The sequence below is a fragment of the Alexandromys fortis genome, unplaced genomic scaffold (genome assembly GCF_014885135.2).
Source record: "Alexandromys fortis isolate MF-2015 unplaced genomic scaffold, M_Fortis_MF-2015_v1.1 scaffold_21, whole genome shotgun sequence".
Classification (NCBI taxonomy): domain Eukaryota; kingdom Metazoa; phylum Chordata; class Mammalia; order Rodentia; family Cricetidae; genus Alexandromys; species Alexandromys fortis.
In genome coordinates, this window is record NW_026067905.1 from 11,884,608 (window position 1) to 11,909,921 (window position 25,314).

A 25,314-nucleotide genomic window follows, 5' to 3' on the forward strand; every position below is an offset into this window, starting at 1 on the left:
AAATTCAAGGCCAGCCTGGTCTACAGACTGAGTTTCCAGACAGCCAGAGACGCAACACAAAGAAACCTGGTTTTTTTCTTTTTCTTTCTTTTTTGAGAGAGTGAGAGAGGAAGGAAGGGAGGAAGAACAGTTTGAGACCAAAGCTTTGCTCACTCTTTGCTTTGCATTCTGCATTTAAAACAAAAAATCGAAAGCAGTCCCTCTTCCAGGCTCCACTAAGACCAATGTCGTGAATCTGCTCACATATCATTCAAAACAATCTTTCAGATTCTGGTTAATGTTGATCTCTTTAATTACTAGAATATATAAAAAAGCATGTATGTAGACTGCCTTCTCAAAAAAAGTCTCAGTAAATGGTTCTAATGTATATTGCATACTATAATTACACATACTAAAGAAAAGAATTTCTGCTGACAAATGAAATTTAGTATAATATGGAAACTCTTACATAAAACTGATATAGAAAATTTGGAAAGCAAAGGAAGCTATGAAGAGGCAAAACAAACCCAGATGCCAGTCAAATAGAGAAATGTGGAGCAGTTTGGTAGTGTACCACAGTGACGTGGGAAGAGTACTCAACCAGCACAAGTAGACATTCTAGTGCTACCACATTGAGATTGGACATAGCACTCATGGAACGTGAGTGTGTTTTTATTTCCTCATCTGTAAAATGGATAGATGACTTGTCCCTTAGGTTGTTTATTTTAGAATTCAGCCCCATAGAAAATTAGCATTAGAATTTTCTTTTAGGTAGTTTGCCTTTTTAAAAAATGTTTTATGGGACTAGAGAGATGGCCCAGCCTTTAAAGGTTAGGCTCACAACTAAAATGTTTTATGACTTATCTTTTATTTCTAGTGCAGTTTATGAAGGCGTGAGTCACAAACAATCCCACACCAGTTTGGAATTATGATTAATAGAAGGGTTATTTATTTAAGGGGGGAAAACTTACAGATCACCATCCCAGACAACAGCCCTCTGCTCAATCAGGATGGGAGCCTAGTTGCCCGAAGTGGAGCCGGAAGCCAGAGAGAGAGAGGAGGGCTGTTGCTGCTTTTGAGAGAGAGAGAGAGAGAGAGAGAGAGAGAGAGAGAGAGAGAGAGAGAGAGAGAGAGAGAGACCATGCCCCAATGGGCTGGTATCTCAGCAGGTATTGGCTGAAGGAGTGGAAGGAGCTCCAGCAACAAGCTTAGTTTGCTTCAGTTGCATATTAGGTAATAATAGAAATTGAATGAACTACCTGATAAATTATTTAGAACTATATCATGTATGAGTTATTTTACATGTTATGTATTCATATGCCAAGTCTTAATGTAGCAAAAGAGTTCATCTTTTATCTAAATAAAAGATTTTGTAGAAATAGAGACCACATACCTATGGCCATCATTTATATTGAAAGTAACCTGCAATTTGTATTTTTACGAGATGTCTAGAATAATGTTTGAGCTGTGAAAGCAGATTAACTCAACAGGTCAGAAAACCTAACAGGCAATTTTGTATTTGTTTTTAAAGCGATTGAGGAAAATGAGTTTTCTAAGGTCATATTTTAAAGAAATAAGTTAAGATTCTATTTCATATATTTTGGTTTTTTATTGTGTATATATATGCATGTTTGCATATACACAAGTGCATATTTGTGCACATGTATACAGAGTCTAAGGACAACCTCAAACATCATTTCTTAGTATCTATCCATACTGTTTTTGTAGACAGAGTCTCTCATGGACTTGAAACATGCCAATTACCCCCAACAATCTGGGATCTGTCTTTTTCTACTTCCCTACTGGGTTCTGCAGATCAAACTCATGCTTGCAAGGCAGGTACTAACTGAGTCATCTCTCCAGTTCCCAAATCCCTTTTTACAATAAATGAAGAGAGATATAAACATGGTATTAGCTGTGTATGAGTATATTCCGAAATATTTATTATCATCTATCGCTATCCCCAAAATGCTTTTAGATGCCCTTTGTTGTTTATTACTTAATTCTTCCATGAACCTTATTCTTACAGGATATTCTTGCTGAAGTGATATAAAACAATATGATTTCCTTGTATCTATCCCATTTAATGTTTTTCCTAATTTTCTTTGCAATACTGTTTTGTTCACATGAAAGCCAGAGTTAAAGAGCAGACAGATAGGGACTTTCCCTTTGCTACTTCCTTCAGCCAATTCCAGTCAAGGTAAGGAAATGTATTTAATGAGTCATCTTAGCTGCGAGAGTAAGGTAATTCTCAAAGGTTTTTTTCTTCCTCTTTTTCTTTTTGAGACAGGTTTTCTCTGCATAAGAGCCCTGGCTGTCATGGAACTCACTTTATAGAACAGAATGGCCTTAAACTCAAAGAGATCCACCTGTTTCTCTCTGCCTCCCGAGTATTGGGGTAAAGGTGTGTGCCACTACTGCCTGGCTTCAAATTCCTTACTGCAAGTTTACAAGAAACCTCTGACTATTATCACTTGTTTGTCAAGTGCCCTTCCTAAAACATGTGACTATACTGCTATCTATATGACTTCATGGAAATTCTGGTCTTCTACAGCCTTTTCATCAGAGTAGAATGAGGGTGTGTGTGTGTGTGTGTGTTGGAATTAGTTTTAAAATTCAGTGGCATTTCTGAATAAGTGGGTGACTTTGGTGTTTGTCATAAGAATTATAAATAATGGTTTCTTTTTCTAATGTGAACTCTTGGAATTCAGTAGGAAGAACACATTATCAAAATGCCTTTCCTTGTAGGCCAACATTAAAAGAATCTGTGTTTGTGTTTAGAGAAGCTGTTGCTCTTCAAAAGAGGGAACATGCATAAGTACAAGAGCCAGTGTCTACACAGTTCGGTGTACACCTCAGCCTGACTGCTACTGAGATGTGTTTCTGCTTGGAAGAGTAGAGGATAATTGTTAAAGAATTGCTTGTTGATTTGTTCGAAAATGAATAAATTTGATATATAAGTTTTTAATTATGTGCAGATAGCTAAGTTGTGTTCTTTTTTTTTTTTTTCAAGAACAATGCATTTGTGGTTTAGAGTTTTAGTGACTAGCACATTGAATTCTATACCTGGAACAAAGAGTTCTTTGACTGTACTTTTGTTAATCATGAAGGGAAATATATTATCCACAGTCTTCAAAAATTTACAAGAATGGATTATTTCATTGATTCATAACTAGAAAAATTCTCTTAGCTTTTTATTAATGAAGACAAAGCTTATTGATACTAACCTTGGAATCCTGCATAGATAGAGCCCCTAGGAGTCAACTTTTGTCTGTGCCAAACCGTCAGTTTACTATGTAGACCTGACTGTGGTTACAGCAATGAACAGACAGGTGGTCTCTCCTATCTGAAATGAACATGGTTGACGCCTAATGGACTGTTCTGAATTGTGATCAGGTTTACGGCCATATTACCCTGTATACACTCGATCTCTGAATTTTGATCAAGATTCCACCTAACTCTCTGAGGCTGTTGCTAACAAGAGAGGGATTTTCTGCATGACCATGGATGTTAACCACTCTGTAGCATATTAATGACTGCATACTGAAGCATTTCCTCCTGCTTCCCAGCAGTTTTGAGAACGTCCTAGCTGTAACAGAGGATTAAACGTTAATTGAACTCTTTAAGTCTCCATTTCAGAAGCTGTTTCCCTAACCAAGGCAGTAAGCATAGCAGCTGACTATAGGCTTATCACCAGTGAAATAAGGTGGAAATACTGGAAACAACTTCTGCTGGCCAGGATTTTGCTCATTATGAGTAGGTTCTAGCTGAGTAACTATCTTTCCTTGATACCTAATTCTGCTGCCTTCAATTGGCTACTTCAGTTACACTATGACATATGAAATGGATGTACTATCTCCCTGTTGTAAAGTTATTCGAAAGTGTACTATGTCTAGATATTCATAAGGTTATGATAAATGAAACATAGTCATCCTTCTGCCTGTCCCTCTATCAATTATTAAGCTCCTACTGATGTCATGCATATTTTCATAAAGTCTGGAGCTGGGTGGAAAGCAAGATGAAAGTTCCTTCCATTTTTCCATTCCCAGAATGTACCTCACACTGTGGTGGGGAAAAGAGACATTAGACATCAGAACTTGTGTGATAAGATAAAATAAATAGTGTGGATTGCGATGAGAAATGGAGTCAGGTCAGGAAAAGAGACACTACACAGGAAGATGATCAGCTCTTACTGTGGAAGTTAAGATATGCCATACTAAGAAATAATTGTGAATCTGGATTTTTAATGATAAATAAGAAAGCAGACATGCCTGGCGGAGCAACAAGAACTCCAAGACTGGGCACATAGCATGGTATTAAAGATAGTGCTATGCTGTGGCAGTTCTTGGAGCATCCTTAAAAGAGTATTGAATACTGGAATAGCATATTTATATTTAAGAAAAAAATTTTCCTTAACAGGGGATCTCAGATTCAAGATCTTGTCAAGTATTAGAACTGCAGAAAATAAATGTTCTTTTTTTTCATAGTACAATAAAGTAGTCTTATAATTTCTCCTTCAGATATCTAACTGTGCCATTATTGACCTGAACTCACTACCATTCAGAACTTTTGTAAGAATAATAAATAATTGCAGAGTCTAATGTTTTAAAAACATTTCAGAAGAAACCCTCACAGTTGAGATTATGTGCATGAGCTTTTTTTTGACATTTGGGAAAAGATTATTGTACTCTGTTACTAATAACACTACTGTTGTTTAATATTAGTAACAAAATTTGAAAACTGGTTGCAGCATTTTGATGAGTGGACAGCCAGCCTCTTACTCCCACAGCAGGCGGGCTTTCAGAAAGTCATTTCTGTCACACATGAACTCCGACTTCTGTTTTGTTTGTTATTTTTGAACTGAAATCTCTTCCTATGGCTTATACTCACTGTTAATTCTCTTAAATGGACTTGTGGAAATCATTATTTTTATTTGAAGCATTGCTATGAATAATTGATTTCATTGTGCTTTGTGTGCTCTAAGATCAACTATAAACAAATTTATAATGATGTAACTTTGTATTGTACAAGGGTCAGTATTTCTTTTTATCTTGTAGAGGGCAAGGTATAAATCTTTGGAGTGTTAAGTCTTCATGTGCAGACACTCAGTTTGAATATTCCTGCATAATACTTGGTTATGTTTTTCTTCCCCTTTTATATTTGAATAGCAGTAGGATTGAAAGAATAGGTAGTTTATACGGAGTGGAAATAGGAAGCTGAAAAGACAGGCAGACAAAATGTAGTATAAAGCTAGAAAAATGAAACTAAATTATGGAATTAAAAAAGAAACTTTATCAAAGGAGGGTAATGGAGCTGTACATATGTGTAAAATGTAGTGTACTTTGTACAGTAGACAATGTGCTATATACTTAAATATCATAAAGAAATCGAATGTTTATCCACTTTAAATTTTTTTCCTAAATAAATGTAATTTAAATCACTAAGACTTAGGGAGAAAGTTAAAGAAGTGACAAAAGATAGGTATATATTCCCCAACACATGTGTGTACACAGATGCTGTCTGTGCATATTTGAATAACTAATGTGAAGCTTATATATTACATTTAACACACACATCTAGATAGGAGACAGTGCAGTATGAATCCATCACTGCTAAGCAGCAGCTCCCAGGTTGATCCTGCCTTCCTTTCATTTCTCCCCAATCCCTGAAGTGGCTTCCGGATTCTACTTGATTACTTGACAGCTAACTTCAGCAATGAGCAGCAGTATAACATAGTAAGTCCTTATACCAGTAAGGAAGATCAATGCTGTTAACCTGCTTTCCATTTTTCGGAGTGTAGAAAAATACCTCGTACGTGTCTTATTTTAGAACAGACTCACATGACTGAGTACAATGATATTATCTATAATTTCATCAGGCCTAGTAAAAAACTAGTTTAGTGGAATCTCTCAGTTTATAAAATTGTTCTTCAGTTGCTAGTCTTTGTTTTAAAATGAAATTCCAGTTTGAGACTTAAACAAAGGACCTTACAGAAATAAAAACTTTTCTGAATATATTTCCATCATGATGTTAAATTGGTTTGATTAATAAAGTAATTTAAAAGATACTGATGTGTCTGTGAAAGAGTTATACCACTTTTTGTACTTTAAAAAGTTTCTGTTGATTTAACACAGCAACATTTCAGAAAAGGATCTGAAGTTAGCTTTATTTTTTTAGCCTTAAAATGGGACAGGTTTTGAAGTAGATTTTTAAAAATTACTTTTCAGAATACACAAAAAGAGGTACAATCTGTCCTCCCACCCTTGGAATAGAAAAAAATGAATTACCTAGCTGGGCAAATCACATTCCTCCTCCGGACATAATTTTTCTGTACTCAATGCTAATGAAAGAGACACAGTGGTGAGTGAGCAAGGAAGAGTGGCTATTGTTTAGTGCTCTCCAGCAAAAGAAAGGAGGGGGTGGATTGAGTTTGACTGGCATTGGCTCTGGCTTTTCTACATTCCAAACTGTCTGAGGCACAGAGTGAGAGCAAAAGGGGAGAGAAAACCGGAGAGCAAGCACAGGCGAGTTCTGTACACAGACTGTTCGGAGTTTCTGACTGGCATGTGGGAAAGATCATGTTAGCAACACCCAGAAACTTCAAAGAATGCAGACCCCAGGTAAGAGCTGCCAAGAATTAATGTTTGTATGTAGTTAAGATAATGTGTTTTATTATACAAATGTATTTGTGGTCATGAGTATCGATTTTTAAAAGTGAGCTATTTTTCCTTTCTGTATGTTTACAGAAATATGTGTAGAGACTATCGGTGTTGTAGCGTAAAATCCAACACTAAAGCATCCATCTGGAATTAGAAGAATAGTGAGAGTAGCAGATATTAACACAACAACATTTACTTATTCTTTCAATAATACAATATGAAATTGATACTTATTTTGGATCTGCCTCAATTCTTCATGAAATATAAAGATACTTGGAAACTGATAGAACTCATTTCTGAGAGAGACAGAATATATTTAACATTCAGCAGGATATTAAGGGCACATTGCTTGAGTCTCTATAGAATGTAATTGTCATTCAGAAAGTTCAACAGGTTAGATTCATAGACAACAGTAAGAGTATTCATATGGAAAGCGTGCTGCTTCTGATTTCAAAAGGTTGCCTTTTAATATTCTCTACCAGCAGATGACAATGTAGAGATTTTAACTGGTTGACTCATGAAAGATAAATCTGGGACTTTAAAGACTGCCTGTCTATAGCCCATTTTCTTCATTTTCAGTGAGAACACTAAGACCTAAGGACTTTGGTACTTACTCAAGTGAAAACCTAGATTTCTTAACTCTTTTGATTTGGGATTTTGGGGTTTATTTGTTTGTTGGTATGATACCGTTTATATGTAGACCTTACATTTTATGTATACTGTAGTTGCTAGTGTCATAAATGATGAGTTATTACTTAAATAGTGCAGATGCATTGTGAACCCATATTAAAATCTTATAGGGATAAATATTGAGAATTGAGTATTATAAAATTAGTACTAATACATATTCTTGAATAAAACCAATTATAAATTACTTATTAGAAAGTAAAAATGTCTTGTAGTTAAGGAAAATGCCTAGTTTATATGCTAATCTTATTAAGTTAAACATAGTAGCATTTTGTATGTATATGAAGATAAAACTTTTAATATTGATTATAATTTCTTTTAAAGACTTGAAGTCTTGGAAATTTTCTGCATGTTATATACAAATATCCATTTTATGTACTTTTATCTTTTACTACAAGCAAAAATAAAATCTTCCTGTATTCACTTTTTTCTCATATTAATTTAAAGAAGGATGAGATAGAGTTTTTAAAGTAGTCAATCGTTTGGATTACTTGTTTTCCAGGGTCCAGCTCTGTTTCTCTTTATTTATTTGAGTGTTCTGTTACTTTGCCTCATGAATTACGTGTTAGAGGATAACTTAGAGGAGGATCTTGAGAATCAGGACAGTGAACATCTGTCTTCATACATTGTCAAGTAGTCCTTTTCCATTTTTCTGGAGACTCTTGTGATGAAAGCCACACTATTCTGGTGAGTTAAATAGTAACGATAGTCACTGCCAAAAGAATCTGTCATGGTTCTTTAAAACTCCTGGGAACAAGTTAGTCTGATTCAGCTATAAGCACAGTGAAGACTTTTGTGTTATTTCTAACCTGCTCGTTCCAGTATGGGGCTGGATCTGTGTAAATTGAGTGCTGATTTACAAGTATGTGGGAGATTGGCAGTAGGTTGTAAGGAATAGTTTCATTATTGCTGTGGGCTGTCTCAGAAACCGTTGCAAAGTGAATTCCCCACCCAGTAGGAAACAAGAGACTGTTCACTGTCTTACTGAAGAATCCATTACTTAAGTACACTGTTTATAAGCAGACTGAAGGCTGTGGAAATAATGGCCGAGTCCAACTTGATAGTATTTAGGTTTAACTGTATAAGGCTTGGGTTTTTGTCTTCAATTTCATCCTACTGAAAATATGTAGAAAGAACTGCTGTGGTATACATATGAATACCATGGTTCATGTGTACACAACAAGATAGAAAGTTTAGGGGAGATTAAAGTGGACCTTTGGCCTGGCTGTTGTTTGCTTATGCCAGGAACAATCAGAAACCTATTTCATTGGTAATATTTTACTGACTTGAGTTGAAATAAATCAATACTAACCAACCTCACCACAATACTAATCAACCTGGTCATTATGAACTACACTACTGTGCCAGAAAAGGAAGCAAGTGTCCTTTTCTCTTCTGTATGTTAATTCAGACAATAAGGGCTTATGCTTTCTAGGATTCAAGAAACCAGCTTGGTATCTGTTTTAAATGGGAATGGAATGAGGCAGGGCACTGAGGAACAAGCGGAAGAATGTCTCCTGTGTGCTGGAAGCAGTTGGATCAGTAGTTCCTAGAAGAACCATTTCCACTACTCAAGAATCTTGTGCCACCAGTATTATTAGTTTTATACATATCTTTTTTAAAATATTTATTTATTTATTATGTATACAATATTCTGTTTGTGTATGCCTGCAGGACAGAAGAGGGCACCAAACCCCATTACAGATGGTTGTGAGCCACCATGTGGTTGCTGGGAATTGAACTCACGACCTTTGGAAGAGCAGACAATGCTCTTAACCTCTGAGCCATCTCTTCAGTTTTATACATATCTTTAACTACATATGTCTCCATATAAATACAGATTATGTATTAAGTTCCCAAAGAAGGCAAGTCATTCTGCAGTCTGTTTTTATTATATTTAAAATTTGACTCACTCAAAGAATCCCTTCTCAGAAACTGCATGACTGTTTCCCATCTCCTTCAGTAGATGGTGCTTGTTATAGCCTTGTTTGTTTCTGGTCTGTTCTTGCCGCTCTCTAGTGGTTATTCATGATTGTTCTTGTTTACATTTCTCTGGGTTTCAGTTTTAGTGAAAAGTATGTAACTCCTGTGAATTAATGCTTACCTCATTTTATACTCTGAGGAGTGTAGGGAGAATTGTGTCTCTGCCCAGTTGTTCCTGGTCATGGCTGTGCATGCAGTATGAATTCTCCTGCTCCTTGAGATTTTCAAGTGTACTAAGGTTCCCATTTGTCTTTGACTGTGATCAGCTTGTGTTCAGAAACCTTAAGCAATGCCACATAAATGAAGTCAGTACATACTCAGTAAGAGAAGCTTAACTGAATCAAAGATTAACATGAAGGTCTTTGTCTTCTGTCGTAGTTTCTTTTCCTAACCCAGACCCTGGAATTAAGTTGAATCAGAAGCACTGTGAACTTAAGGATGAAGGGGAGATCTGCCAGTGTCTTGATTCTGGAATAGCACGTTTTTTGTTTGGTTTGTTTGTTTCATCCCCAGGTTCATAATGTTTTACAAGCAGTGAGTTCCTGAAGCGTGCCTTGAGAAATGAGACTTTGCAGCCTGTTTGTTTGTTTTTCGAGACAGGGTTTCTCTGTGGCATTAGAGCCTGTCCTAGCTCTTGTAGACCAGGCTGGCCTTGAACTCACAGAGATCTGCCTGCCTCTGCCTCCCCAGTGCTGGGATTAAAGGCACCACCACTGACCAGTGTAACCTTATTCTTTGAAAATAAAAACTGCTGCTTGCTTTTTCTCATGTCTGATCTTAGAAGGTAAGCAATTTGAGCTGTCAGGAACATACAGTTGTCGTTCAGTTTAGTGGTTTTGTGTGTATGTGTCTGCATGTGTCTGTTTGTGTATCTGTGTGTCTGTCTGTGTAGGGGAGCATGCAACCTTTTGGACAGATGGCTGTGACATCTTGAGTCCATTTTCAAAGGCTATGGAGTACCTGTATAGACTGCTGTGCAGTCCATTGTTCCTGCTCATTGCTTTAGCTATTTGAAGATTTGGAGAACTGTTACTTTTTTTTTTTTCTAAAATACTTCAAATGATTTTCTGTAACTAATTTGACTTTTAGTCCTGAGTCAAATAGGAAAGCTAAGATGTCTGGATCCCTGATTAAATAGTTCCCTTTTTCAAGAACATTTAGAATACTAAATGTCAAGTACATAAATGGAATGGAATTTTAAAAGAGGAGTAGTGTGCTACAGTAAGCATGAGAAAAGCCACAAGAACCCCACCTGTGTGAAAACAGGTGTGAGTTAAGGTATTTAGTGCAGAACAGAAAAAAAAAAGTGTATTGCCTTTTTAGCGGGGAGGCAGTCATAGCCTGTCACCTGCACAGGACTGACTTCCTAAGAGTTCTAGCAAACTTTCATCAGTATTTCTCAGAGTGTAGAAAACCAGTGCGACAGGGATTGTATCACATGATGCTTGGAGTGGTTTTTTTTTTTTTTTTATCTCTGCCAGTACTGAAATTTGAAATTCTTAGCAATTTAAAATATTTTTTGTTATGTAAACGTGTGTGTGTGTCTGTGTGTGTATAAACGAACACTCTGTAGTTTCTTTGGGAGCCTTTTTAACACAACTCGAAGTTCAATGAACTGTTACTGTACTTCCCTGAAATGCTAAGCACCACATTGTTTACTTGTAACTATTTGTCTGGCTTTTAACTGCTAACATTTATGAAATATGCCTTTAGTCTTCTAATTTTTTACTTCTCTTATTTTATGAAAACAGCACTCAGTAAATGATTGATGATCGACTTTTGTAGGTAAATTTGCACAAAAGGACAGCTTTCCCCCCAAATTTGAGTCCATGTCATTCTCATAGCTATCTCCAGAATAAATTCCAGGAGTTGCTACCATTATTAAAGGAAATAAAACTAATGCTCCTTGCAATAGTATTTGTAAGACCATGCAAATCTTCCATGCTTCAGCGGAACTTCTTGAGGCAGGTATTAATGACACTGCATTGTTTGTCAAATGCTGGAGCCTTTGAAAGCAGAAGCCAGGTTTCTGTACAGTGTTCCTTAGGAGAAAAGTCCAACCAATCATATTACTAGCTTTTTCCTCCCAGAAGCACATGTTCTAGTGAATAGCTTGCAAATTTTATTGGACAGTGAAATTTTCATTAAGTAGTGGGCCTGAAATGTCTGTCCCTCTTGTTGCTCTAAAGTGCTGTAACTTAGGACAGCTTCCTCACAAATTTTCCAGAAAGTGTAGTATTTTAATATTTAAATGTAGACTGTTTTTCTTCATCCATGTAAAAGCTGTGTAAAAGAATGGGAAGGGTTTGAGGCTCTATGGGTTTAGCCTTGGTATTACCGATGTTTATATTACATTTTCTCAAATAGCTGAAAAAAGACAGTTGAACATTCTGACACTCATTCTTGGTATGTAAGAAAACATCTGTAAGAAAAAGGCAAGATTAGAATGCACATTTCACAGGAAGCCATACAGTCTACAGAGAGAAGCTCCCAAAATAGAATCATGCCCCATCAAAATGATGAAAATAGCAAAAGCAGAAAATAACATGTGCTGTTAAGAATCTAGACAAAAAAAAAAAAAAAAGAATCTAGACCAATGAAAGAAAGAAACCATACACATGACTGCTGAGTATAAACAGGAGCATTTACTTTGGAGAATGTTTGGCAGGTTTGGAGTTGAACAGTGCTCTGTGACTCAACAATTGAGAACAGAAGTGTGGTGCAGAAATGGTCATGGAGAGATCTGTACAAAAATGTGTATTACTGTACTGCTTTTGATAGCTAAAAATCAGAAACTGCCCTAATTTCCTTCAGTAGCAGAATGGATAACTTCTGATTTGCTTACGTAGTAGAATTCTATACAACAATGAAAATGAACAATCTCTACTTTGTATAACACAACAAATGAAGAGGGGGCTGTTTAAAGGTTCAGAAGACAACCTTTGAGACTTAAATCTTGCCTATCACTTTGTTGGGCAGAATCTGTCTTCTTTTCCCAGTGTGATGCATATGTCAGGCTCGTTGGCCTCCAAACTTCCAGGTGATTGAGTCTCTTGTCTCTGCCTGTCAACTCACTGTAGGGTATTGGGATTATGTGTGTGTTGTGCCACATGCGACTTTATCTATCTGTCTGTCTGTCTATCTATCTATCTATCTATCTATCTATCTATCTATCTATCTATTTATTATGTATACAATATTCTGTCTGTATGTATGTCTGCAGGCCAGAAGAGGGCACCAGACCTCATTCCAGATGGTTGTGAGCCACCATGTGGTTGCCGGGAATTGAACTCAGGACCTTTGGAAGAGCAGGCAATGCTCTTAACCACTGAGCCATCTCTCCAGCCCCACATGCAACTTTTTATGTGACTTTCAGGGAATTTGAATTTGGGTACTCAGACCTGCAGCTATCACTTTTACCTGCCAAGCCACCTCCCTGTCTCCTAAATTAATTGTATTCTGCTATATAATCATATACTAACAGTTTAGCATATTACAATACCTATTTATTATTTTCCTGACCAGAAGACCAAATAGAGTCTAGTTTATTCTCTGCTGATATTACAAGATGAAATCAAGTAGACCAGGTGTTTTCCTCTCAGCTACGTGCTCAGTCCTCTTCTTGTAACCTGTTGAATAGATAGGACTGAGATCCATGGTCATTTTTGCTGGCCATTAAGAAAGGGTTATTATTAGCTCCTGAAGACCACCTTTGGGTTCTGCTCTCAAATCTGCCTCACAGCCTGGCGGCAACTTGTTTCTTTAAAGCCATCAAGAAAATCTTATTATATTGAGCCATTATGGACTAGAGTACCTAGCATCTGTAATCTGATTTAAGATGTCATTGTGGTTTTGATTTGCATTGCCCTGATAGTAATGTTGTTGGACATTGTTTTGAATACCCATTGGTCTTTTCCTCCTCTTTGTGTATTAGCCCATGTGTACCCCCTTATATGCAGAGATGCATGTACCCCTGAGTGCATGTTTAGAAACCAGAATCTATATTGGGTATTTTCCTGTATCACTCTATGTTACCTTCAATTTCTGTGTGGGTTTTGCATATGTCGCCTGGTGTGCATGGGTGTGTGGAGGTCAAAGATTAGCATCAAGTATCTTTTTTTTTTTTTTTATAAAGGAAAACATTTAATTGGGACTGGAGTACAGTTCAGAGGTTTAATCCATTTTTGTAACAACAGCATGCAGGATGACATCGTGCTGGAAAAGGAGCTGAGAGTTCTATATCTACAAGCAGCGGGAAGAGAATGAGCTTCTAGACCTGACTTGAGCTTTTGAGACTTGAAAACCTACCCCCATTGACATACCTCCTTTAATAAACCATACCTACTCTTATAAATTCACACTTTCTAATATGGCATCAAGTATCTTTCTCTGCTCTTCACCACCTTGTTAGTAGCAGGGATCTTCAGCTAGAACTAGCTGGTGAGCAAGTCCCGAGGACCTGCTTGTCTCTTCATAGCGCTGAGATTACAAGGCAGGCTGCTGTGCCAGCTTTTTTTTTTTACATGGGTGCTGGGGATCTGAACTCTGGTCCTCATGCCTGCACAGCAATCGCTTTACCAGATAAGCCATTTCCCTGGCCCTGCTATCAGCCATTTTATGTTTTCCAGAAATATTTATTCAGGCCCTTTTCCAGCTTTTAAATCAGTTTATTCCAGTTTCTGCTATTGAGTTTTGTGATTAGTTTTTAGATACTAACTTCTTTTCAGATATTTAGTTTGCAAATATTTTCTCACAGTCTATAGACTGCTTTTTCATTTTCAAGTGTTTCTTTGAGTGTACCCATGAACTCGAACCAGACACCACATGCCCAAATTGGATTTCTCCCTAAAACCATGTGCTAGATTTTCTTCTCTAAAAATAGTTTTGTGTTTTTGTATTTTGTTTCTCTTTTTGTTCTTTTGGGGTTTTTTTTACGTTAAAAATGCCATTTAAAACAATGGTAAATGTAAACATAGGTTCCATTTTTGAGACTAGCGATGGAAAATTTACCAAACACAGCAACAGTCTTCTTAAATACTTTTAGGGTCAAACTTTCTTATTAGACATGGAAAAAAATTTATTCATTAAACATAACTATATATGTGACTATTTGTAGTGCTAATGATCAGTGAAATTGTATGATTAAGAAGCATGTTAAAGCAATGAAACTTTACATTCACTTTGACTTTTATCATTTTACATTAGAAACTAGGTATTCTGGCTGCCTTTTTTTTTTAGCAACTGACCTCAGCTTTGTTTTCGTCTCTCAAATTATTGAGCAACTACAATATTTAAGTTCACAAATAATGACTATTTACCTTTACGATTTCTACTTCACCTCAAATAGCTAAAAATGCTATATAGAAAAAAACCACTGCTATAGAAAGTGTTTGAATTGTCACCTCTGGAATATGAACACCTGCACTTCTACTTCCCAGGCAGTCACATCTCTAAATCTTAGCTTTCCTTTTTGTAAATGAAGAGATGTTCATCAAACTATGTATTATCATAAGGGGTAATGAAGTTAAATGTGTAAATGCACATCTGACCTATTTACTTTTAGTAACACAATTGTTCAAAATATCGTTGGGCCTAAAGATAGAGGAGATACTTTCCTAATTTCAACTTTTTAATAGTCATAATAATTGTAGATGCTCCTGTTTACCTATTTACACAATCAAAAATTATTGATAATTGGGTGCTTAATCTTAAATTTCAAGAATTGTATACTGTTTGAATAATTACAATGTCAAATTTTATTTTAGGGAAAATTATTAGCTACTTTCTAAGTCTTTTGTCATTTAACTTTTCTTCTTAGAATTATAGCTTTAATGTTATAATTTTAATTATCTTCAGCTCTAGATGGTCTTCAATTTCCTTAAATAAAATCAACCAGTAGTATTTGAACAGATTTTTTTTTACCTCTTTTGTTGCTTATATTTTAAGTTGTACCATGAAGGATAGCAATTAAGTACACTTCCAATTGGGCTACATCTCTTATTGCTAATATCCTTGTTTCTCCATGGCTTTGCTTTCTAAATCCAAATAAGTGAAAGTTCATCTTAGCTTCATTAATTTCATCAGATCTAAAAACGTAGAGGTAACAAGTCAAACAAGTAACCAGAGTGAGAGACCCTGGCTAATGCATGATTTATGTACAGCTGCTTGAAAGCTGGAAGTGGTTGGTAGAGGGAACTGACTCCCACAGTTTGTTCTCTGACCTCCACACTCATATGCATGTATATGTACACAATAAATAAACAAACAAAAACTTTAAAAATCTCTTCAAAATGTTTAAAAGGGTATAGTTTGGCATTCAGTTTAAGCTTCTCAGAGAAAGAGTTTTATACGTAGCCAAAGCAGTAGCGAGGCACAAGTGCACTATTGCCTTTTACTCCATTGTCTTGGAGTCAGTAGTCTTGTAGCTCTCCATCACAGCAGTGCACTGATTGGCGGTATATTCAGAAATCCTTCCAATTTTGAACAACATTAGTTTGACTTTTAATATATATGATTACTTTAACTTATACTTGGATTCAGATTTTTATAGGATAATTGGGTTTTATTTTATGTGTGTGGGTGTGTTGCCTGCATGGATGTCTGCTCACGATGCAATGCCTGGCTGGTGCCTGCAGAAGCCAGAAGAGGGTGCGATATTCTCTGGGGCTGGAGTTAAAGGCAGTTGTGAACCTCCATGTGATAGTTAATTGAACCTGGGTCCTCTGGAAGAGCAGCCCATGCTCTTAATGTTTAAGCAAATCCCCATTTCCAGATTATTGTTTTTTTCAAACAAAAGGCTAATAATAATGATACTAATGAAGAATTTGGACAGTATACTTAGTGGCATCTCTAATTTTATTCTTAAAATACCAACCGATGCCAATGTTAAATTTCATAATTTTAATTATTATTGTTCATGAGAAAGATTTTCCTTTGTTTAAGAAACTTAACTGAAAATAGTCTATGGCAAAAGACAAAATGTGTCCAACTTTCACAGGTGATTCAGAAAATGCACATGTATGATAAATATACAGAGAGAATGACGAAGCAAAGTTGGGAGCATATAGACATCTGGTGGGTGAGTCTAGGAAAGGGATTTCAGAAATACCTTGTATTATTCTTGTATCTTATTATTGAACTTGAAACTCCATAAAAATACATGGAAAATATTTGCACCACTTTTGCCAACTTAGGTATTACTTTAGAAAAGATCATCTGCCATATTTTACCTGCCACCATTCATTATTATTTAGTGATAATCTTTGCCTATGTACAAGGATAATGCAGAAGGAGAAAAGGAACTGAGTCAGAAGTTTCAGTTTCATCAAGAAGAATGCATCCTGTGATATTTAGAAAGAAAATAAATGATTGTTAAATTGCCAGATAGCTCTCTTACAGCACTTTAAAACTGTTCAATTAAAAAAACTCTTCAATAAAAATGAAGATTATATGACATCTTATTTTGATATTCTGTTAAAATATAGACCTCCACATAAAAACATATGTACAGGTTTTAATGTCATCATTGTAATGTTGTAAATGTAAACAGCCCAAATATGCAGAGTAGGAAGTAATACAGGTCTGTACTTGCAAAAGTATGGATGAACCCCAGTGTGAGAAAACAGGCACAGAGACATACTGGATGAAGTCCAGAGGAGGCCAATTCAGAGAGACAAAACTTAGTAATGCTAGGAGCTTAGGAGTTGAAGGAAGAATAGAGAGTGACTGACAGTGGGTTATAGAAGTTCTTGAGAGGCAGTAAAAATGTTCTGGAATTAAGTAGTAGTGAGGGCTGCACAACTTATTAATTGTTCTAAAAAATACTTTAAGACTGAGGGAGTTAGTGCTAAATTAGTGTTTAGCCTAAGGCATTGGGCTCAATGCATTGCACATAAACAAAACCAACCCCCTCCCCAAAACCAAATTAACTTGAAAGGAACAACTGTGATGGTGTGTGAATTGTATTTCATGACAACTCTCACAACAAAACAAAAATAATCCTATGCATCCTCTCACTCCCCCAGTTTTCACTTTAAGGCAAAGTGCCAAAGACCTTGCAATTTTACCTGGTGAAGGTTGCAGTTACTTTGTGGACCCAATCACCTCTTTCCATCTAGCTCTTCCTGATTCTGAGCTTTGATGGGTCCTTCCTTCTGCCTGAGCCCCACCACTTTCACCTTATAGTCACTCCTTGGTGAGGTTGACTAATTACCTGCTTTAAACTTACACATCTTGCCTTCTTTGTGCTATTTACTATCAAAAATAGTATGTACCTTACCCTTTAATCTTGCCCATTATTTACTACTTTCCTATATACTCTAAGCCCAGTAGGGCTAGAGATTTTGACTTTCTTGTTTGCAGCTGTCTCTATGTCAGGGCTTAAGATATTGCTTGGCATGTATTATCACTAATGTAGTATGAATCTAAACATGTAAATCTGGGCAACTGTGAGGAAAAAATAGTGAGTAAGTGATAATAGTGAGTAACATTATCTGAGGGGTAAATTTTATTGCCTTATATTTAAGGAGGATGTATATAACAAGGACGAATTAGTGCTAAGATATGACTTCTCAAGGGAAACCAGCATAATGCTTTATGTATTGACGTAGTCTCTTATTCACTCAGTTTGCAGAAAAGGTTGATAGAGCTGGATTGTTTTGCTGATACTATAACTCTATAACTCTACACATTTCTTACAAATAAATAATATATAAATAAGTAAGTAATATATAAATAAGTAAGTTTTATTTTAACTGTCTGGGAACTTTCAATTAGGAATATGTTAGATTATTTAATATCTTTTACACAGAAATTATAATCTCATTTTCAGTTATATATCTTTTAGTAGATATCATGACATCCATATGCTAGATAATTTTTTAATTAGAATAGGTTTTGCTTTCTAAAGGCATGAGATTTAATGGGGAAAACCATTATGTAAACAGATAGTGTACAATAATAGGAGACTTAAAATGAAAATGTAGATGCATAATCTAGGAGTTGATTTCAGCTGACTCTCAGCGGGTCAGTTTGGTTTTTACACACACACACACACACACACACACACACACACACACACACGCACGCACGCACCCTTTCTTTCTTCCAAAGAAAGAGCTATTGACTAGAATCCCAGAATTGCCCCCAAGTTCCGACCACCAGCTCGAATTCTTATGAAGTGGACTTGTAATATCCTTAATGTTGCTGTTGGCAGTCTGTTGCAGATTCCATTATTGTCGATCAATGCAGTCGCCATGCGAAGTGGGGGGAGGAATGCAGGAGGAGAAGAAAAGGAGAGATGAGAGCTTCCTATTCACGGATTTATCAACCTGCCTTTGCTCACAGGAAATCCTCCTGAAGGGGGCTGGGATGCTGCTGAAACAGCTAAGGCAGGAAAGGCTAGGGAGCTGCAGTTCTGACTGAAAGGAAATTTGAAAACCTTTCTCCTCAGAACAAAACAAAATACTGAGTTTATTCTTGCATCTTTGTTTTTGTTGATGTGTGCTTTACCTAGCTGCTTAGCTATTGCGCTGTCTGGTTATCGAAGCTGCTTCCAGTGTAGGACCCCCTCCCCCTTTTTTTGTTTTGTTTTGTTTGAGTATCTATTCTTTATTTCCTCATGCTTCTCCTGTCACTAAACACACATCATTATTCAGTTTTATTCTGGCATTCTCTTTCAGGCTAAAGCTTAACAAAAAGAGTCAGAGAACAAATCTCTCTTTCCTTTCTCTACCACCCTCTTTTAACCCTCTCTCTTCCCCTCATCCTCCCACCCCAGTGTTGTGTTAGATTGATGTTACAGAGACAGAATTCAGAGTGGAAGGAGGATCACATTTTCTTCATCGTTATAGCTTAGCTTGCAATTTCAGTATTGGACCACCCCCCGCCCCCGAGAATTTAGTCTCTGTATCCCTCTTTTGCTGCTTCCTCATTCAGTAATTGTACTCTGTATGGAAAAGTTTTCTGGCTGGAGGATGAGTCTCCTTTCCCCTGGTGATGTGGCCGAGTGGTTGGATAGTAGCACCGAAGAGGAGAAGAGCCTTCTGTCATTTCTAGGTAAGGTAGGGCTTTCTTGTTCTTGTAACCCTTTGTTGTCCAAACTTTTTGCAGTTTGGGGAATAACACTCAAAATTTTGCAAATCTGACTTTGTGTTTTTTTTTTTTAAAGAAGAACTAGAAAAATGTGTTTAAGTTGTGTGTATTTCAAAGTTTTTTTATTGTTTGTTTGTTTTTTATTTTTGCTGTCTGTAGACATAATGCCCACACTGGGTGAGAAATAAGGGGCAGTTTGCTTTGCTTTAACAAAGAGTGCTAGCGCCATACAGAGCTTACTGTGTCATCTGGCCAGTTGTTCATGGCATGTAGATAACTTCTGGTAGCCAAAATATACTAGTAATTTACACTACTCTCAGTACATTGCCAGTGAGACTTGCCGAGTGAGAGTGAGGGAGATGCTTTGTGTTCGTGGAAAACAAAAAGGTAGCTTTTGTGCAAAGTGTATCTGTAGTGATCATAAAGGATTTCTTCTGAGCATTTAAAATTGGGCATATGGACCATAAATTACTTTAACTCCGTATTTACAGATGCTTTTAATAAATTTCTAAGTGCCAATTATGGACCTTAGAGTTGTAGATATAAATATCTAGGAAAGTTAGGTTATAAATACAATCATAACCTTACTTTGATAGAACAGCTTTACGTTCCTATGTGAGTACTTCTGTTTATTAATTATTGTCTTCAAATGTATTGTTTTTATTAATTTTATTCATCATACATTTGTGTACATATTGGCATACCTTTATTTTAAGTGAATGAAATCCTTGCAGTCTTCTAATTAATTCCTTAAGACTATTATCTTAAGACTTATGAGTAGTCTTCTGCTAGTGTCAAAGATACCTCTGCCACTGCTTAAACATCTGTCATAGTTAGCATGAGTTTCCTTTGTTTTATTAAATTCAGTTTGGTTTCCAACCTTAGCCTTCTATAGCTGATTCCTTTTTTTCCTGCGGTTGAGATATAAAGGGGTTCTCCTAATCCAGTTTTTTCTAGTTCTATACTCAGGTAGATATACTTCTATGTTAGTCCTACTCTGTTTATCATGGCCTCATTATGTTGGGTAATTGTATAACCATAAAAACTGTAGACCTTCTAAGTTTTGGTGTCTTTGGAGTCTGGTCTCATTCTACTTGTTTCCTGCTCTCCTGCCCCAATAAATACACATACCTGTAGGGAAACGTAAGTTCACGGAAGTAAATACGGATATCCTTCAGTAAAACTAACAAAATGTAACCTACTGCATCACAGGAAAAGAAAGCACAGACAGTTTTAAACATTGTTTCCTTGCTGTTGAATACATTTATAAATGTATTTATAAATTCTAATTATCAAACCTGGGGTCTAGGTTGGTCACTCTCTTTCTTCCCTCCCTCCCACTTCCTCTCTTCCACTTCCTTCCTCTCTCTTCTTTCTTTTCTTTGTCTTTATCTTACTATACCCAAAAAGAATTTGGTTAAATAAGATGTGTAAATAAAACACTACAGTAGTATCCTTGCCCACCTTAGCTTCTGTCCTTTGATTAAGGGAGTTGTTTTTTTGTAATTTATGTTCACCCACAAGTAGAGGTGATAAGACAAGGATAATACAACTTACTTAGGTAACTGCAAATCTTTGTACATAGTTGTACTGGTGTCTGCATAGACAATTTTCAGTTCTCCACCTCTGCTTATGAAAGGAATGTTCAGCATGTACATTTGGCTTGAATGCTGTAGAAAAGTTTAATTGCTGAGTGAGTAGACTACTGTGAGTTCCATGCTTTGCTCTGCAGTGCTAAGCCCTGGATGTAAGGAAATCTTGGGGGTGAGAGTTGGTTTGGTATTTTGAGATAGGGACTTATTCTGTAGTAGGCTGGCTTGGAACTTACTGTGTAGCTCAGGTTGGCCTCTAATTAACAGAATCCTCCTTCAATTTCCCAAAGGCAAGATTATAGGTATGAGGCACCACATACAGTTAATAAATCTTATCTTCAGGATTGAAGCTCTTTCCTGACTGTCAATTACAGTCATCTCCATCTGTGAGTAATAAAGAATTTACTGAACTCTTCAGAAGAACCAGGAAAATTCTCAGGGTTAGATTGTACTGAATTATGGTTTAAACAAAACCTTTGTCATTTGCTAACTTAGTTGCCACTCATGAAAACATACTATGCCCAAGGAGGATGCCAAGGAAAAATTAAATAATTCAGTAAGCTTTATGTTAATATAGTATGAAAGAAATCAAGATTTTTCTGTCAGAAAGCCTGTCAAACTATGATTTCTTTCCTGGGGATTTTAAATCAAATTTCTGTCTAGAAAAGATTCAAGAGAAGTTCTTTGTGCTGATTAGACTCTAGTGTATCATTTCTAGGCAGTAATGTTCAGGTGTGTTTGTTAATTTGACAAACTACTGCATTGATGAAACTTCATAACTATACCCGTTCATTATTTTTACTCAAAACATCCATGATTTTCATAGCACCTATCAAAGATCCCTGCTGTGAAACTTTGGCATTTCCCCCGACATTCCACTGTTCATTTCAGTGGGACTTTAAAATCTCTCTGCCTACTAAACCCATTGACTTTCCATATTTCGGGCAGGTGCTTTCCTTTCTTGCCACTGTATATGCTCTGTTTCTCCTGGAGCAGAGCTCAAAGAAATAGTGTTTAAGACACTGTTAGGTGCTGCCTTTAGACACAAAGAAGTATAAGATAAAACTGCTGGAAAAGCATAGATTCTGGCTAGAGAGAAAATATAAATTGTGAACAAGTTAAATTAGAACAATTCAATGATAAATCAAGACAACTACAGCCTAAACAACAACAAAAAAAAAAGTACCTAATTGTGAAATTATTTATTAAGGTGAAAATTGCTTTGGGCATTTGAAGGGAGGAGAACTCATTTTTTTATTATGAATGCTGAACTGAGAGGATTTAATATGAATCTCAAAAGGATCAAATGGGTATTTATTAAAACAGTAGGTTTTCTTGTATGAAAACTGTCATACAGAATATTAAATTGTTTTCAAGTCCAGTCAATAAACTGACTTAAAAGGAATGGGGTTTATATAGAGAAGTAATGAAAGATAATGAAGAGTATTTAGTGCTTACTGTAAAACTTTACATGATAGGATAATTAATGACTGAATGAGAGTTTTATCCTGAAAGCTGATGGGAAGTTAAAAATATTTGACCAAGAAATGTACATTCAAAATATGTTTTTCAAATAGGATCTCCTGTACCCTATGCTTTAAACTCTTGATCTTCCTGCCCTTCTTTCCCAAATGATGGAACTGGATGTGTGTACTACCATGAAACTTTTAAGAAGATATAAGTCTAAAACTAGTATTAGGAAGGAAAAGACCAAAAGCAGTTAGGCCAGTTTGAATACTTTTACAGTAAGTCAGATGTAAAATAAGGGTTCCTGTTCTCAGCCCTCTTTATTATATTATTGTTTTGATTATTTATCATTAAAAGTAGGTTATAAGGGACTGAAAAGATGACTCAGCAGTTAAGAGCACTTGTTCTTGCAAAGAACCTGGGTTCAATTTCCAGTGTTCATATGGTGGTTCACAACCATCTGTATATAACTTCAGTCTCAGGGGATCTGATATGTCCTTTTCTGACCTCTATAGGCATCAAGTACACACATGGTACACAGACATACATGCAGGCAAAACACACATAAAATGAGTAAGTCTAATAAATCTAATATATTTGTAATCAACTTTTTAAAGAAGTAAATTACAAAAGCCCCTAGTAGGACTTTTAAAATATGTTATTAGTGTAGGATGCATGTGCATATGTACACACATTCCTACATCTAGAGGCAGAGGAAGTTCAGGAATTCATCCTTTCCTGTGGAGTGCTGGGGTTATACACTTATAATACTGCATCTGACTTTTTGGCTTTTTAAAAGCTGACTCTAGTATTCAAACTCAAGCTTAACACAGTGAGTGCCTTTACCTGCTAAACTATCTTACCTGCCTGTAAATGCCTGTGGAAAGTAGACTGAATCACCTATCTTCCCATCAACTCGGAAACTCTTAAAAGCAAGTGAATTTTTGCATATCTTGAGTTAAAAACGGAGAATTAAAAGGTGGAAAGATATTAAAAGATTATGTTGGCACAGTTAATGGAAAATTAGGAGACTAAAATGAGTCAGGTTTTGAATTTGGAAGGAGAATGGTACTGTTAACAGAGATCAAGTTGAGAAAGGAGCCAGTGTGTAAGAGATGAGGACTTTTGTGTTGAGTTTCAGATAGGTGGTACATGTAGCACAAATAATAAAATCTTGGAGACAAATATTGATTGGGGTTCAACCTGAAGATCAAGAAGACAAAGCAGCCAACAACTGGGTCTTAACCTCTACTGAAAATGGGCAAGATCCTGTGTCCAGGAATCCTGAAGACTCCACACTTCTCACTCCACTGAGTTCCTGTCTGTTCCCATTTATATTCCTCTCTCAGCCCAGCCATATCACTCCTGTCTCCACCTCCCTAGTGCTGGGATTAAAGCTGTGGGATCCTAAGTGCTGGGATCACCTTTTGTGAGCTCTATTTCTTTTTTAGACAGATTCAATTTTGTGTAGCCCAGGGTGGCTTTAACTCACAGGGATTAGTCGGCCTCTGTCTCCCAAGTCCTGTGATTAAAGGTGTGCCACTACTCCCTGGTCTGTATGGCTGACTAGCATGGCTGCTTTGCCCTCTGATCTTCAGGCAAAGTTTATTCATTAAAACACAAATAATGTGTCATGATAAGTACACATCTGAGCAAACATATATCTGATTATTGAAAATTGTCTAATAGGTAAAATCAAGATTTGCCTACAGAAGGAAGATGATGGGCATTCAAAAACATCTACAGTGGTACCTACTGTTGACAGACTGACGAGAGGAGACAAATAGGAAACATAGAGGGATGGTAGTAACTTTGAAGAACACTGGCTTAGTGATAGGTGGGGAAGAAGAGAAGATACAGAGTAGATGACCGTAAACCTAGGAGGGAGCCAGGATGATGTGGTACTACTGAGCAAAGGGAGGAAAGGCCAGCAGTGTGGCCAGGAGTGACAGTGATTGTCAATGCCAAAGAAACACCAGGGAAGACCACTGGATTTGACAACTTCAAGTTAAGACATATCGTATCTTCTAATATTGCTACAGGTAGTTGGTAGTAATACTGTGAAAACTGTAAGTTAAGCTTCTTTCCATTACTGTTTCATTTCGTTTTGTCTGTTTGTTTGTTTGTTTGTTTGTTTGTTTTGGTTTTTTTTTGAGAAACGGTTTTTCTGTATAGCTTTAGAACCTGTCCTGGAACTCACTCTGTAGACCAGGCTGTCCTCAAACTCACAAAGATCTGCCTGCCTCTACCTCCCAAGTATTGGAAATAAAGGTTTGTGCCACCACTGCCCAACTCCTTTCTGAAGATATCTGTGATAGAAAGGAAGCACACAAAGCTGGAAAGATGACTTGGTGGTTAAGAGCATTTGCTGTTCTTTTAAAGGACTCGGGTTTGGTTACCAGCACCCACATGGCAGCTTACAGTCATCTACTAGTCAAAGGGTTCTGATGTACCCTTCTGTCCTCTGCAGGTACTGCATGCATGCGGTGCACATACATACATGTAGGCAGAACAGCTGCACACACTAAATATTTTTAAATGGGAGCTTGTACAGAGTTTTTGGTAGACGGGAGAGCAAGTCATTGCATTCCCAATAGAGAAGAGTAACTGAGAGAATAACATCTTTTGTGGGCTTATGATCGAGGGTGTAATTAAAGCAAGGGGTTAATCTCGTGGTGAGAGAAACCAGAAATGAATAATGCATGCAGAGATCCAACAACAGAAAATGAGAGAAATGAGGAGATGACAATTCTTTGTTGTCGTTTTTTGGGGTTTGTTTTGTTTTGTTTTTTGTTTTCGGTTTTTCGAGACAGGGTTTCTCTGTGTAGGTTTGGTACTTGGTGCCTGTCCTGAAA

General features: G+C 36.6%; 1 protein-coding gene across 4 annotated transcripts in view; it reads left to right on the forward strand.

Moving 5' to 3' along the window:
* Positions 1-25,314, forward strand: part of Rasal2 (RAS protein activator like 2) — a 287,249-nt gene that overhangs the window by 156,652 nt on the left and 105,283 nt on the right. For 2 of the 4 annotated variants that reach the window (XM_050135134.1, XM_050135133.1), the window contains exon 1: positions 6,329-6,599. The exons of the other annotated variants lie outside the window; for them this stretch is intronic. Coding sequence is in view for 1 of the 2 variants with exons in the window: in XM_050135133.1 (XP_049991090.1) it covers positions 6,587-6,599 (13 nt within the window). In the remaining variant the exon portion in view is untranslated. Of the gene's footprint in view, positions 1-6,328; positions 6,600-25,314 lie in introns of those variants that run through there. 4 annotated transcript variants of the gene reach the window in all.